At 43.1% G+C, this 13,618-nt stretch overlaps 1 protein-coding gene across 4 annotated transcripts in view; it reads right to left on the bottom strand.

Moving 5' to 3' along the window:
- Nucleotides 1–13,618, bottom strand: part of WNK1 (WNK lysine deficient protein kinase 1) — a 144,660-nt gene that overhangs the window by 23,775 nt on the left and 107,267 nt on the right. For 3 of the 4 annotated variants that reach the window (XM_015422877.1, XM_015422878.1, XM_015422880.1), the window contains 5 exons: nucleotides 12,262–12,408; nucleotides 10,426–10,483; nucleotides 8,464–8,601; nucleotides 6,186–7,621; nucleotides 2,323–2,403 (listed from right to left, as the gene is read on the bottom strand). In XM_015422877.1, the coding sequence (XP_015278363.1) occupies nucleotides 2,323–2,403; nucleotides 6,186–7,621; nucleotides 8,464–8,601; nucleotides 10,426–10,483; nucleotides 12,262–12,408 (1,860 nt within the window). The remainder of the gene's footprint in view (nucleotides 1–2,322; nucleotides 2,404–6,185; nucleotides 7,622–8,463; nucleotides 8,602–10,425; nucleotides 10,484–12,261; nucleotides 12,409–13,618) is intronic. The other variant, XM_015422879.1, reaches the window with a different exon arrangement.

Raw genomic sequence — 13,618 nt, 5'->3', positions numbered from 1 at the left:
TTCCTGCCATACATGTTTTGTGCGGATTGGATTTGGGGAGGGAGATCCTAGCGTCCCATGTGCAAAAAAGGAAAGAGTACGTCAAATGGGTCCCCTGCAAGCTAGAGGGGCATCAGACTCTCAGTTAGCCTCCCCGGGATGCCACTCTGTCTGCCCTCCAAGTTGTGTACAGATTGGCTTTGGGGGGAAGATCCCAAGGTCCAATGTGCAAAAGGGGGGGAATGTGTTGAACAGTCCCCCTGCAAACTACCCTCCTGTCCACCCCCTGAGTGAATGCAATATTCCATGCCTCATGGAGGACTACCCTTCAAGTCACATGTGAGAATGTCTCATATGACAGACACTCAGTTATGAATTTTAGTTATTGGAAAGAATGATGTACATTCCCCATAACCATCAATCTGCAGCAGAAGTAGGGAGGCTGCCATCAGGCACTGAATGCAACATTTAGAGAATTAGGATCTTACTGCCCGTACCCAACTGTGTCTCACCTTATGCTCTGCATAGCACTTGAAGCACTATTACATAGTTTCCCCCCTCTTTTATTTTATCCTCAGAACTACCTCTGCCTCGGGCAGGGGCTGTGGCTCAGTGGTACAGCATTTTCTTTGCATGCAGAAGATCACAGGTTCAATCCCCAGCACATCTAGTTAAAAGGACCAGGCAGTCGATGATGTGAAAGACCTCTGCATGAGACCCTGGAGAGCAACTGCCAGTGTGAGCAGACAATATTGACCTTGATGGACCAAGGGTCTGATTCTGTATAAGGCAGCTTTATGTGTTCATATGTATTCATGTGACATCCAGGTAGGTTAGGCTGAGTGTGTGTAACTAGCTCATGATCATCCAATGAGCTTTGTGTGAGGGGGGAGTTGAACCTCTTCCTTTAATTTGTATAATCTATTCCATTATTGGTATTCCCGCCCCCCCAAATACCAAGTCATGATTATAGTACGACAACACTGATGCTCAAAGGTGTAATGATTCTCAATGAACCAGTGTGGATTAGATGGCAGTCTAAACTTGGCTTTTTATATATCACCACAACCAAGATAGAACATGGAACAAATTATGAAGCAACACACCAAGCAGAACCAAAGGTAGTGTGCAATACAACAGTTTTAGTTGCCCTTTTCTGCACCTTTTCCAATGCTATAATATCTTTTTCGAGGTGTGGTGACCAGAACTGTACACAGTATTCCAAATGAAGTCATACCATAGATTTACACAGGGGTATTATGATACTGGCTTTGGTAGAATCCAGCAATTCCCATATGTTAAAATGTATTCTGACCTTTATTTATGGTCTACTTTTTCACTTTACTTTCACACATTTGGCATATTCTTGAAATTTACATTTTTATATTGATAAGATGCATGTTTTAATAAGTTTTGCATCATCCTTGCCTTGTGCTTGCTACTGTTACCAAACACAATCACAGCCTGTACAGGAAATGCTGGCTTTGGATGTTTACAGTTCATATTGCTGGAACATCCACTTAATTCCCTCGAGCAGAACTTGCAGGTTCACCTCCATTTCTTGAGATGGTCCTTACACTGGACTACTCGCAAATGGAAGTGTTCACAATGTAGGCTTCATTTTAAGACTTGCAGTATTATTCTAAGATGTGTGGACTACACCACTTCAAGTTTCTCCCTGAAATGCAAGCACCATGCAGCTGGCAGTTCAAGCAGGGAGAGAACCCCATGCACTGAAAAGATAATGAAAACAGACATTTTGTAAAGTTAATAATATCTGAACAACTTAAGAGAGCTAGGTACTGACCCACAACAGCCTTAACTAGCGCTCTAAGAGTTAAGTTGCTACCTTGTACTGCTAGTTTGGTGTAGTGGTTAAGTGCGCGGACTCTAATCTGGGAGAATTGGGTTTGATTCCCCACTCCTCCACTCGCACCTGGCTGGATGACCTTGGGCAAGCTGTAGCTCTGATAAGAGCTGTTCTAGAAAAAGAGCAGTTTCTGTCAAGAGCTCTCTCAGCCCCACCTACCTCACAGGGTGTCTGTTATGGGGAGGGGAAGGGAAAGGAGTTTGTAAGCCGCTCTGAGACACCTTTGGGTAGTGGAGGGTGGGGTATAAATCCAATATCCTCTCCTCCTCCTCCTCTCCTGCTATGGTGGATTTGAACTTTGGGGCACAGCATCCCCAAAATAGCACCTAAATTAGAAACCTATTTGTTACCAGGATTATACTAGAAAAGGTTGCTCAGTATAAAGGTCTAGAAGGAAACATCATGCAATAAGAGTTTAATTTGAGCATGCTCTTTGAAAAGGAAAGAAAAAAAGAGAAGCAGCCATATAGCACCTGAGTTAGTGAAGGTCCCGGAAAAGGTGGCAGCTGCTCACTGGGTGGAGCGCCAGCTGGAAGCTCAGAACCTACTGGAGCCTATGGATAATGAACATGAAACTCAAGTTCAGTCACAGAACAGAAGAATCATACATCATCACATAGATTAGAAGCCCCCCAAGACAGGTTCAATAACACTGTTTAACTTTTAAAGAAGCAAAAGTGTGTAAAAGGTCCTTAATTTTATCCAGTTAATTTATTGATGCCTTGCTATGAAGATTGTTATAGCCCCCTCCAATTTAGTGATACTGAGATCCTGGCAACTCCTGCAAACCCAAAGTGCAGCAGTAGCTGCTACTGGAGGAAGATCCGACTCCAGAGTTAAAGGCAATCTGAAACAAGGAAAACCAGACTAAGGCCTTTCCCAGGATTAATGCAACACTTGCTCTGACATACCACCTCTACTAAAGAGTTGCTTTTTTCCTACTTAGAACATCTCCATGCAAGGTTAGTGTGTTGCTCCACACAGCAACTTCCTAACTCAACTAGTGTCATATACAAACAGGACAGAAAAGCAGTGTGTGAAACAACCCCAAGATGTTTTTAAAGCTTTTTATAGCTGTTTTCTCCACAAAGAATTAAGCATTTTAAACTAATGCAGAAATCCCAAACTACTCACATCATAGTACTGAAACTTTTACAGAAATAGTGTGATTTTTTCCCAAAATATTTGTTATTGTATTTATTAACCTTATAGCTGTTTTCTCCACAAAGAATTAAGCATTTTAAACTAATGCAGAAATCCCAAACTACTCACAACATAGTACTGAATTCTTCTCTGTATATCATGTTTATAGCAAAGAAACGTTTACAGAAATAGTGTGATTATTTTTCAAAATATTTGTTATTGTATTTATTAACCCATTTTTTCTACAAGAGCATTTGTTGTCATCTTTACTGCTTAAACATCAAGCACCTTGAACTCAATCTTGAAGGCAGAGAAAGTCTGCAGAGAGTACTTATCCTTTCAAACAAGAAGCTTGCAATAGACACTGGCTCTGGTCAGTCTGTGAGGCAGAAGTATTTTGGGGGCAGATTAATGCAACACTTGCTCTGACATACCACCTCTACTAAAGAGTTGCTTTTTTCCTACTCAGAACACCTCCATGCAAGGTTAGTGTGTTGCTCCACACAGCAACTTCCTAACTCAACTAGTGTCATATACAAACAGGACAGAAAAGCAGTGTGTGAAACAACCCCAAGATGTTTTTAAAGCTTTTTATAGCTGTTTTCTCCACAAAGAATTAAGCATTTTAAACTAATGCAGAAATCCCAAACTACTCACAACATAGTACTGAATTCTTCTCTGTATATCATGTTTATAGCAAAGAAACGTTTACAGAAATAGTGTGATTATTTTTCAAAATATTTGTTATTGTATTTATTAACCCATTTTTTCTACAAGAGCATTTGTTGTCATCTTTACTGCTTAAACATCAAGCACCTTGAACTCAATCTTGAAGGCAGAGAAAGTCTGCAGAGAGTACTTATCCTTTCAAACAAGAAGCTTGCAATAGACACTGGCTCTGTGAGGCACAAGTATTTTTGGGCTATTTCCATTGCAAGGGCATGCTATGATTGTTTAACTGCATTTGTAAAAATGTGCACTGGGTCATGCATCAAGGCAGGGAGGAAAACTGAGCTGGATTACTAGGAAATTGTTAGACTAAAAAGCAGCAGAAGAGGGCACATTCCAGACAGTTATTTCACCTTCACAGGATGCAACAATAAAGTGCAGGACCTCCTGGAACACCTCCTGCCCCAGGACATCTAACTAAGCCTACACTCTTGCCTTTGTATGGTACTTATCAGTAAAAATGAAAGAACTGACGCTCTATCTACTTTCACATACATTTAAATATTTGCCTATATTTTAAAAATAACCTATTTTTTCTAGCCAAAACTTTTACAATTGTAGTTCTTCCCCTAAAACTGGTATAATCCGTGTTTCTCTTGTGACTAGTGCATGAACATTGCAAACACTAGCCTTGTGTTGCAAAATTGGCCCTTTTGGTCCACAATGAATCAAGTTCTTCCAACCTCATGTTCCTTCTATTTGTAATCACAACAGATAAACTCATTGCCTTAAGCCACACTCTGCTGGAGCTTTGCTTGTGTCAAATGACATGACTACCCTCTGCATCTCATTCTCTCAGAACCACTGATATTAGGAGCAACAGGGAAGTCATAAAATGGTCCCCTGAAGCAAACAAAGTTGCAAACAATTGGTTTGGTTTGGTCTCAAACTCCGTTAGCTAGACCAAAGCAATACTCTACACCAGTGGTGGCGAACCTATGGCACGCGTGCCAGAGGCGGCACTCAGAGCCCTCTCTGTGGGCACGCATGTCATCGTCCCAGCCAGGCCCAGACCATCATTAAAGTGTGGAATTCTCTGCCAAATAATTTTAAGTAAATGAAAGCATTTGGGATTGCTTTCCTTACTTTGTTTGGATCATCTTAATGTATGAGTTCTTTTTTCTAAACTAAAACCTCAGTATTCAGATTAAACTGCCAAGTTGGCACTCTGCGATAAATAAGTGGGGTTTGGGTTGCAGTTTGGGCACTCGGTCTCTAAAAGGTTCACCATCACTGCTCTACACTATAGTGCGCTTTTTACCAGTATGAACCATGGAGCTCTTGCCACGTGCACTTGCTGAGCAACGACTGGCCTTATCCCATGTCACCTGGGGAACAACCTTTTTGAGTATGCGTTCATGCTTCCTGTTGCATCTTACAGAAATCTCTCAAATATGATTGATCTGCTGTCCTACAAGCCAGCACAATGCAGCAAGTGTTATCACCTTTTCTATTAGGCTTCTGCCCTAGTGACCACAGAACATACGGGGGGGGGGGGGGAGAGCGCCTTAGTCTCCCCCCATTCTTTTCCCAGAGAAAAATCTGAGAAGCACAGTCAAGATAAAGTTTTTATTTTATATATTAGACATGTTATATATTAATTCTCTTTCTTTACATATAGAAAGACTATATGATGTGGAAAGAAGTACTACTAAAGAGGCAAGACTAAACACACACAGAGAAGGAAGAACTGAATAGGGGTGTGCATTTGGATCTACCCGAGCTGGAAATATACCTTATCAGTATTTTTCGGGTATATTTCTGCATCCCAAGGGAATCCGTGATTTTTTGTGAAACCCCCCCCATAAAATCTTAAAGCGTCTGCATCCCAAGGGAATCTGTGATTTTTTGTGAAACCCCCCCCCCAAAAAAATTTTTAAAGCCCCAGAAAAATTTCAGATATATTCGGGAATTACCAGGTATATCCAAAAAACAGTGCAGAATCAGGAGCAGATTGCTCCCACTTCTTAGCTGTCAGGCTTCTACTGCAGTCCCTTTAAAGTTTAAAGGGACTGCAGAAGACAGCCCGAGGATCAGCTGTGACAGCAGGGAGCAGACTGCTCCCCGCCAGCTCAGCTTCGGGATGGCTTCTAAGGAAGCCCTGTTTAAATAAGTTGGACGGCTCCCTGCCAGCAGAGCTTCGTGTGTGCAATCCCCCCCCCTTGTCTTCTCAGGTCTATTGGACCCCCCAAAAATCAGGATTTCCACAAAATCCCAGATCCGAATACTGTACTGGTGTTGGGATCCGGGATTTTTCGGGAATCTTGAAATTTTTTCAGGTCCAATAGACCCAAACCAAAAAATACCGGGGGGAGGGGGAGGATATTGCACACCCCTAGAGCTGAACTTTAAACAATGAATATCCATGACCAAGGAAGTCATGTATAAACACTGTGATATCCTTTTCACAGAGTATCCCCCCCCCCATGTTTTACATATGTTCATAAGAATATTGATTCCTTACCGGTACTCTGCTAAGAGGAGCCTTTGAAGGAGTCGTCCCTGGTTTCGTTGTTCCTGGTGCAGTGACACATGCTGCTGGGACACAGCTGGCTGGGGTACCTGCCTGAACAGGTGTAGCAACAGGCGTCATAACAGGCAAACCTGCTGGGCCAAGTAACAAGGTGGCTGGTGGTACACTAGCACTTGCAATAGGAGCCACGGGTTTCGTGGGTGCAACAGCCGTTGTTGGCAAGCCAGGCATGACTATCGTCTCCACTGGTAACGATGTGTCCAGGGACACTGATGAATGTGCTGCTCCAGTAGCACTATGTTCACTGAAGAGTGATCGCAATTTTTCTTCCAAGGTTTTTATGTCATCTATACCAGGTGCTTTGGGTTGACAGTCAGCATCTGCTTCCAGACAGTGAATATGAGGTTGATTGGGTAATGGAGCTGGTTGAGGCTGACTATGTACTAAAGTCTGCTGCACTGTAGGAACATTAGCTACTGGTTGTGCCTGTGGCAGGATGCCAGGTAAAGGAACCTGGGGTAATACTGGAGTAGAGACTGCACCTGCTACTGGGGCTAGGATAGATGAGGTAACTACCAGTGGGATAGGTAGTGGCTGTGCCCCAGCAGACTGAGGCACAGAGCCAGACATACTTGATGCTACTGCAGAAGATAAAGGTACAGAAATAGGCAACGCCGTCCCACCTACACTGCCCAGCTGCAGCTTGTCTGATAACTGTTCATTCTCTGACTTTGGGTGCAGGACGCTTACAGCCACCATTTCAGCTAGGCTAGGGACAGAGCTGCTAGTGCTCAGTTGTAAAGAAACCATGCTCTGTGCCAAAGACACCGGTGCAGATGTTTGGGATGCTGCAGGAAAAGCACTACCGATCTGCTGACATGTCACAGGCAGCGTCATGGTTCCTGATATAGCAGCACTAGACCCTATTGTTCCAGCTTGTGGCAACGTTAGGGAAGCAGGGGTACTAACACTAGGGGCAACTTCTCCAGTGGCAGAAGCTATCTGGGACGCTACTGATGAAAAAGAAGGTACGCTGATACTGGAAGCCACTCCGCTGACTAACTGTGGCCCAGATTGCAACACTGGTGGTGGAGAGTTTGAACCAGATAGTTCTTTACTCGCTGGAAGCCCAGCAGCCAGTGCTTCTATTGGCTGTGTGCTAACAGACTGAGTTGCTGGTAAAGAAGCACTAGTGGTGGAAGGAAGTGACACTGAAGGAGTGGTGATTGATGCTGATGGCAGTGACCCAATCTCACTTGTAGTGAGAGATGGAAAAGATGGTATGGCCTGGTTAAAGACCGGGGGTGCAGTGCTTGGTCCTTCTGTCATTGGCCCATGCTTCAGCTCTGAAAACGCTTGCTGCAGGCTGAGAGATGATGCAGAGTGAGAGAGATTCATCCCAGGGCCATGAGATGGAGAAGCAACACCTGAGAGGAAGGAAGAATCAGAGTTACTTTTCTCTGGAGAAATGTATGGTACTTCGTTTCAGGCCAAGTTAAATATTTATTTATTTATTTCGATTTGTATCCCGCCCTCCACGAAGGCTCAGGGCGGCTAACAGAGGCATAAATGCCAGATTATAACAATAAAAACAGTATAAAATACAATAATACACATACTACAGTTAAATAAAATACTTAAATTATCGGTGCTCCATTTGCTAGTGCAGTCAAACTATTTTTTTTTGCATAGGCTCTGTACCCCCATTTTCATTCTTTCAGAATGTCCCCCACTTCCCTAAGCTTGACAAGCAATATCAAAAGCAACAAAGCCCCACCTCCTTACAAGGCTCCTCTGTTTTCAGTGAAATCAGCCATACATTCAGTTCCAAGTTACAGAGGATTACATTTTTATTTATTTTTTAAAATACTTATCCGCCTTTCTGCTTTTAAGACAAGTCTCTGACAGCTAACATTTAAATATTAATATTTGGCCAACTTCTAAACATTACCAAAAACTTGATATGCAATGTAGCGTATGGTTGTAGGGGAAAGGTTAGGAGTAAGGAAACTGGTTTTCTTGTATAGTTTGTACCCCAGTGTCTATACAAAAGGCACCCAAGGGTCACTAGTAAAATTAGCTCAGCGCTTCTGCCAGAGGTGTTAAAATGTTTATGCCACAGTGATGGAGAAGGAAAGATTCACACTATAGTTCTTGCTATTGCAATACATTAAAACAGACAGTTTAATTGTACTTATGTCGCTAAGCTGTAAGGCACTGGCATTTGTTAGAACTACTAGCAGCATACACTGGCTACACTGGTACTCACCAATATCAGAAAGTTCATTTTCCAATGGAATGGAAGTGAAAAATTTCTGTTCTCGTAACCTACTCTCTGGAACAGGACTGACAATAAACCGTCTTCCGGCAGAATGGACAACCTGAGTCAGTGAGCTAGGAGGAACACCTAAAAACAAAACAAAAAGGTACAGGAAAAAAATTACAGCCACATAAAACCTTACCGACCTCAGGACAACGTGCTGATGAGTTTCTGTCATCTTCTCAGCTGAGGTCTAGATAGGACTTGTCAACTTCTGTTTGACAATATTTACAAATGCAACATCTGTTGGTATCTAAGAATGGACCTGTGGCGTTAAGTGTCTAAGTCCCCTTTGTTCCTGGAAACTCTAACTGAATCGATGCAGAAAATGAAATCTACAGTATTTGTCTATAAGGGACCGCCTTTCCCCGTATGTTCCCCCAAGAGCACTACAGTCTGGGGCCCAAAATTTACTAACCGTGCCGGGCCCCAAAGATGCTAAATGGGCCACCACGAGGGCTAGGGCTTTTTCGGTGGCGGCCCCCACCTGGTGGAACAAGCTACCGGAGGAGATCCGGGCCCTGCGGGACCTGATGCAGTTCCGCAGGGCCTGCAAGACGGAGCTCTTCCACCAGGCTTTTGACTAGGGGCCGCCGCCGTCCCCCCTGTTACATTACCATCATTGGGGGGGGGGGAGGCCCTAGGAAGGAAGGAGGAAACACCTGAATTGAACTTCTTACATTGAGGACGCGGAATGCCTACCGGGGATGTTTGGATGTGGTTGTCATCTCTCTGAGGTTCCGAAATTGAGGTTTTTGAGCACTTTATTTTATGGAGATGGTTTTAAATTGCATAATATGTTCTTAAATCTGCAAAATTATTTGATGTTTTATAACGCAAGATTTCTTGCCATGTAAGCCGCCCTGAGCCCTACGGGGGAGGGCGGGATATAAATTTAATAAATAAATAAATAAATAAAATATTTGATGTTTATTAATAAATATTATATGCAGAGTCTCAGGAATTAATGGAATGAGCCAGATCCCCCTATTTTGCCGTGGCAATGGAATATGTCCTTAAAATTTATACCTGCTCTCTCTACAGATCTTCAGTTGTGACTTATTCAGCAAAAAATTATGTTTTGGATATACTGGAAACCATAAGTCTTTAGCAAAAGACTGAGTAAAGTATCTTACTACTGGTAAGGTAATTCACAGGACACATTCCTTAAACATATGGTTTGGGCATGTCCAGTCATTAATTTTTTCTGAGAATAAGTTATTACTCGTATCAGTTTTGTATTAGAATACTCATTGATTTTTGAGGATGTTTATGTACTTTTGAGCTATCTACCTGTCTTTTGGAGGCTAACTGATGGTCAACAAAAATGGACCCTCTACAGCTAAAAGACTTGTATTACAGCACTGGAGAGATAAATGCCCACTTCCAGTAAATCAATGGATGGAGGTGCTTAGTACTTTATCAATATGTGAACATATGGCATATAGAAAACAACTGTGAATGGACTTACTTTTAGGTATTTGGAAACCTTTTATAGAAACTCATGTCTAGGTCTGCTACCACTGTTATTTTGTCTCTATTTTACCCTGTTTCCCCGAAAATAAGCCCTACCCAAAAAATAAGCCCTAACAGGATTTCTATGCATTTGTGGTATAAGCCCTAGTGTGTCTTGTTGAGAAAAAATAAATATAAGACAGTGTCTTATTTTCGGGAAAACACGGTACATATACCTTCTTTCTTTCTTTTAACCCCCCTTTTTATTCTATTTAGTGGCTGGATTTTGAATTTTTCCCCATCTTCTTTTTGTTGTTATTGAAATAATTTTTTTTTAAAGGACGACATGCTATATAAGAAGAAAGCACTCTAGAACTGATCTGGGTGGTACTGGTATTCTTTTGGGGTAATAGCCAAACATATTCAGGACTACAGGATAACTTGTGAAGAGCTTACCTATTCTTTGCGGCATGGAAGATGCAGGATCTGGCCGTTTGAAGTCTCCATCCAATTTCTGCAACCCACAAAGATAATTTTGCAGCATAATCCAAGTATTAGGGAACACAGACATTAATGAATAGTCAGACATGCCACAACAGAAACATTTCCACAATACCATCCTACTTTGCTAAATTTAAGAATCTTCCCTCTAGCCTTTCTTTGGTGGAAAACCACCAGAAGTCTCCTTGTACTACAGGAAGTGTGGACTTAGCTTTGCCACCTACTCTTTATCAGAAAGAGTTCTGACTTCTTGTCTAGGTACCAATGCATTAGACAACACACATAGGTACACATGCTGTTCCAAATAACATGTCCTTCTAGTTATCATGTAATTATGGACTATATAAGGTGGGAAGAGGGGGGAGAGAACAATTTTGAAAACACTGCTCTCCCCAAATCTCCCTTTCCTGCCTTCTGTAAGAAATATGAGGTCTTGAGCAGGCTACTCCCCTCCATCCTTGGATTCACAGCTGCCCTTAATGTTCTGAGCCTACTGGACATGCTCAGTCCTCATCAGGCCATTTTTGGAACTTCTCCCTTTTGGCTAATTTACAAACCCATGCCTGGCTTTTAAGAGGCTTGGTTTTGCTACTTTCATGACTGACATGGAGGTCACTCGATAACTAGACAATCTGTGAATATTCTATAGCAAATTGCCTTGAGACTATTTGACAGAACAGCACAGAAGTATAGAAGATAATATGTAATAAGCACTTAAATATTTAGCCACTGTACAAAAAAGTGCAGGCTGAAATAAAAAGAAAGGAACAACAATTTTAATCAGGATAAGGCTAGGGGAAGCAGAGCTGAAACTTTTAAAACAGCAAGAGAAGAAATAGGATGTACTTGGGGGGGGGAGAATACTTCTTCACTCGGCAAGTAATTAAACTGTTGCATTCACTACCCATGGAGGTAGTGATCGCCACAAGAACAAATGGCTTAAAAAGGGATTTAGACAGATAAATGGAGGACAGGCCCATCAATGGCTACTACCAATGGTGTCTGAGGAGAGCCTCCATAACCAGAGGCAGCAGTGCTGAGAAGGCCTCAGCCTCTATGCCCTGTTTGCCCTCCAGGCGACTAGTTGGCCACTGTGTAAAGAATGATGCTGGGTTAGATAGATGGACCACTGATCTGATCCAGCAGGCTCTTCTTGTGTCCTTAAGAAGGCAGGTGAAACAGGCAGAAAAATATAATACGACGTGCAGAGTTTACACACAAGTAAGAATTAAAGGGGGAGAGGCCAACAGAGGGGGGAAAAAGCACTGCAGAAGTTCAAAGCCAAAATAATGAAACAGTCCTGTGCATTTGACAGTGTTAGAATACTTTCGAAATACACAAGATCTTTTAGAAAACAACACATTGGGGTTGGAGCCAGCCAGCTTTTTCACTCAATTCTGTCCAGTTCTCCTCCTAGCTACAGCCCCTCCCCCCACACACACTTTACCATGGCTTGTCCAGAAGCTTCCACGAGCCCCACCAAAGCCTTTTCAGGTGGTGAAGGAGGACGCCTCCTCCCTCCCTCCTTACAGCAGCAGAAAAGTTGTTTGGAACAGACTCATTATGACAGAATAGGGGGATAATAAGGAACAATGAAAAAATTGTCTGGACAGGGGAATGGAAAATGATATCAAGCAAGAAAAGGAAAAGGTCAGATGTTCAGTTTCAGATTGTACAGCTTTCCTGCCAAGACTGCTTGGCAAAATAAAAAGCTTGAACTCAGTGACAGAGAGAAGGTTTTGTGCCAGAGACTCTGAGGCACAAGTACATCCACAGAAATGAAATCCTTACCTGGCTTTGCATACTGTCCATGCTTTGATCACCTTCTGGCTCCCCACTGGCATCCTCACTGAGCATTTCATCCGCTTTTTCGATGATCTCACGCACCTGCTCAATGAATGAGTCTCTCTCTGTTGCCAAAATAAATTCATTTTGCACCTGCATGTGAAGACATAACTGAATAACTATAACAACCTTCACATTTGCCCTTTAACCCAGGGCAGGTAACAGTAGCTTCATGGAAAGCATCATGAGACCAAACAATTCAGTCCTATTGAGATTTGTTGTAGGCAATTGGCCCTCCATGGCTGTAAGCAGGCAAAGGAACTGGCTATGGAGGCTAACACAATTATGCCTTACATTCGGAATAAGCTGAATATGCAAATAAGACAGCATGCATCATCGAGGTTTCGTTGAGGAGGGGTTAACCTCTTCAAACTGTGCCCTTCCCCAGGGTATTAGGTGATACATCAGCATAGGCCTGGCAGGCAGGCAGGCAGGCAGACAAGCGGTATTGCTGTGGTCTACTGAAATGCTGTCCTACCAGTGTGGTGCCCTGTCCAGGACTTTCCCAGTTTTGAGTGAGCATACACAGTTTTGGGACTGAGATACGACTGATACTCCGCTGGTGTACTGCTCACCCCACTGCCTAACCATCTCCTGAAAGCCGTTTGGGAGAACCGGGTTTAATTCCCCACTGGAAGCCGTTTGGGAGAACCGGGTTTGATTCCCCACTCCTCCACATGCAGCTGCTGGATGACCTTGGGGAAGCCATAGTTCTGGTCAGAGCTGTTCTCTCAAGGACAGTTCTGGAAAGAGCTCTCCCAGCCCCACCTACCTCACAGGGTATCTGTTGTAGGGAGGGGAAGGGCGGCGTATAAATCCAGTCTTCTTCTTCTCTTCTTTTGGGAGGGATGATAGCTAACAAACTGAGGCTGAATACCAACTGGATGGAAGTTCCACTAGTGGGTAGAAGCACTGATCCAGGAAGTGAAGTGTCTCCTATTTTGGATGGGGTTGCACTCCCCTAAAGGAGCAGGTTGGGAGCTTGAGGGTGCTGCTGAACTCAGGTTCCCTTGCTGGATATGCAGGTGGCAACAGGGGCCAGAAGCACCTTTAAACAGCCTTGGCTGGTGAGCCAGCTGCAGCCTTTCCTGAGTAAAAAAAGATCTTGCCATGGCAGTGCATGCCCTGGTAACACCTAGATTAGAATTACGGTAAGTACTCTATGTGGGGTGGCTCTTGAGGAGTGTCTAGAGAAGCTACAACTAGTACAAGAATTCTATGGCAAGAATGTTTGGGGTTGTAAGGACCAATTCACTTCTTTGTTTCATCTACAGTGACTTTCAATCAGCTTCTGGGCTCAATT

The sequence above is a fragment of the Gekko japonicus genome, unplaced genomic scaffold, assembly GCF_001447785.1.
Source record: "Gekko japonicus isolate JY-2015 unplaced genomic scaffold, Gekko_japonicus_V1.1 scaffold34, whole genome shotgun sequence".
Taxonomy (NCBI): domain Eukaryota; kingdom Metazoa; phylum Chordata; class Lepidosauria; order Squamata; family Gekkonidae; genus Gekko; species Gekko japonicus.
The sequence above is the reverse complement of the archived record's forward strand: the minus strand, read 5'-3'. Positions and strand labels throughout refer to the sequence as shown.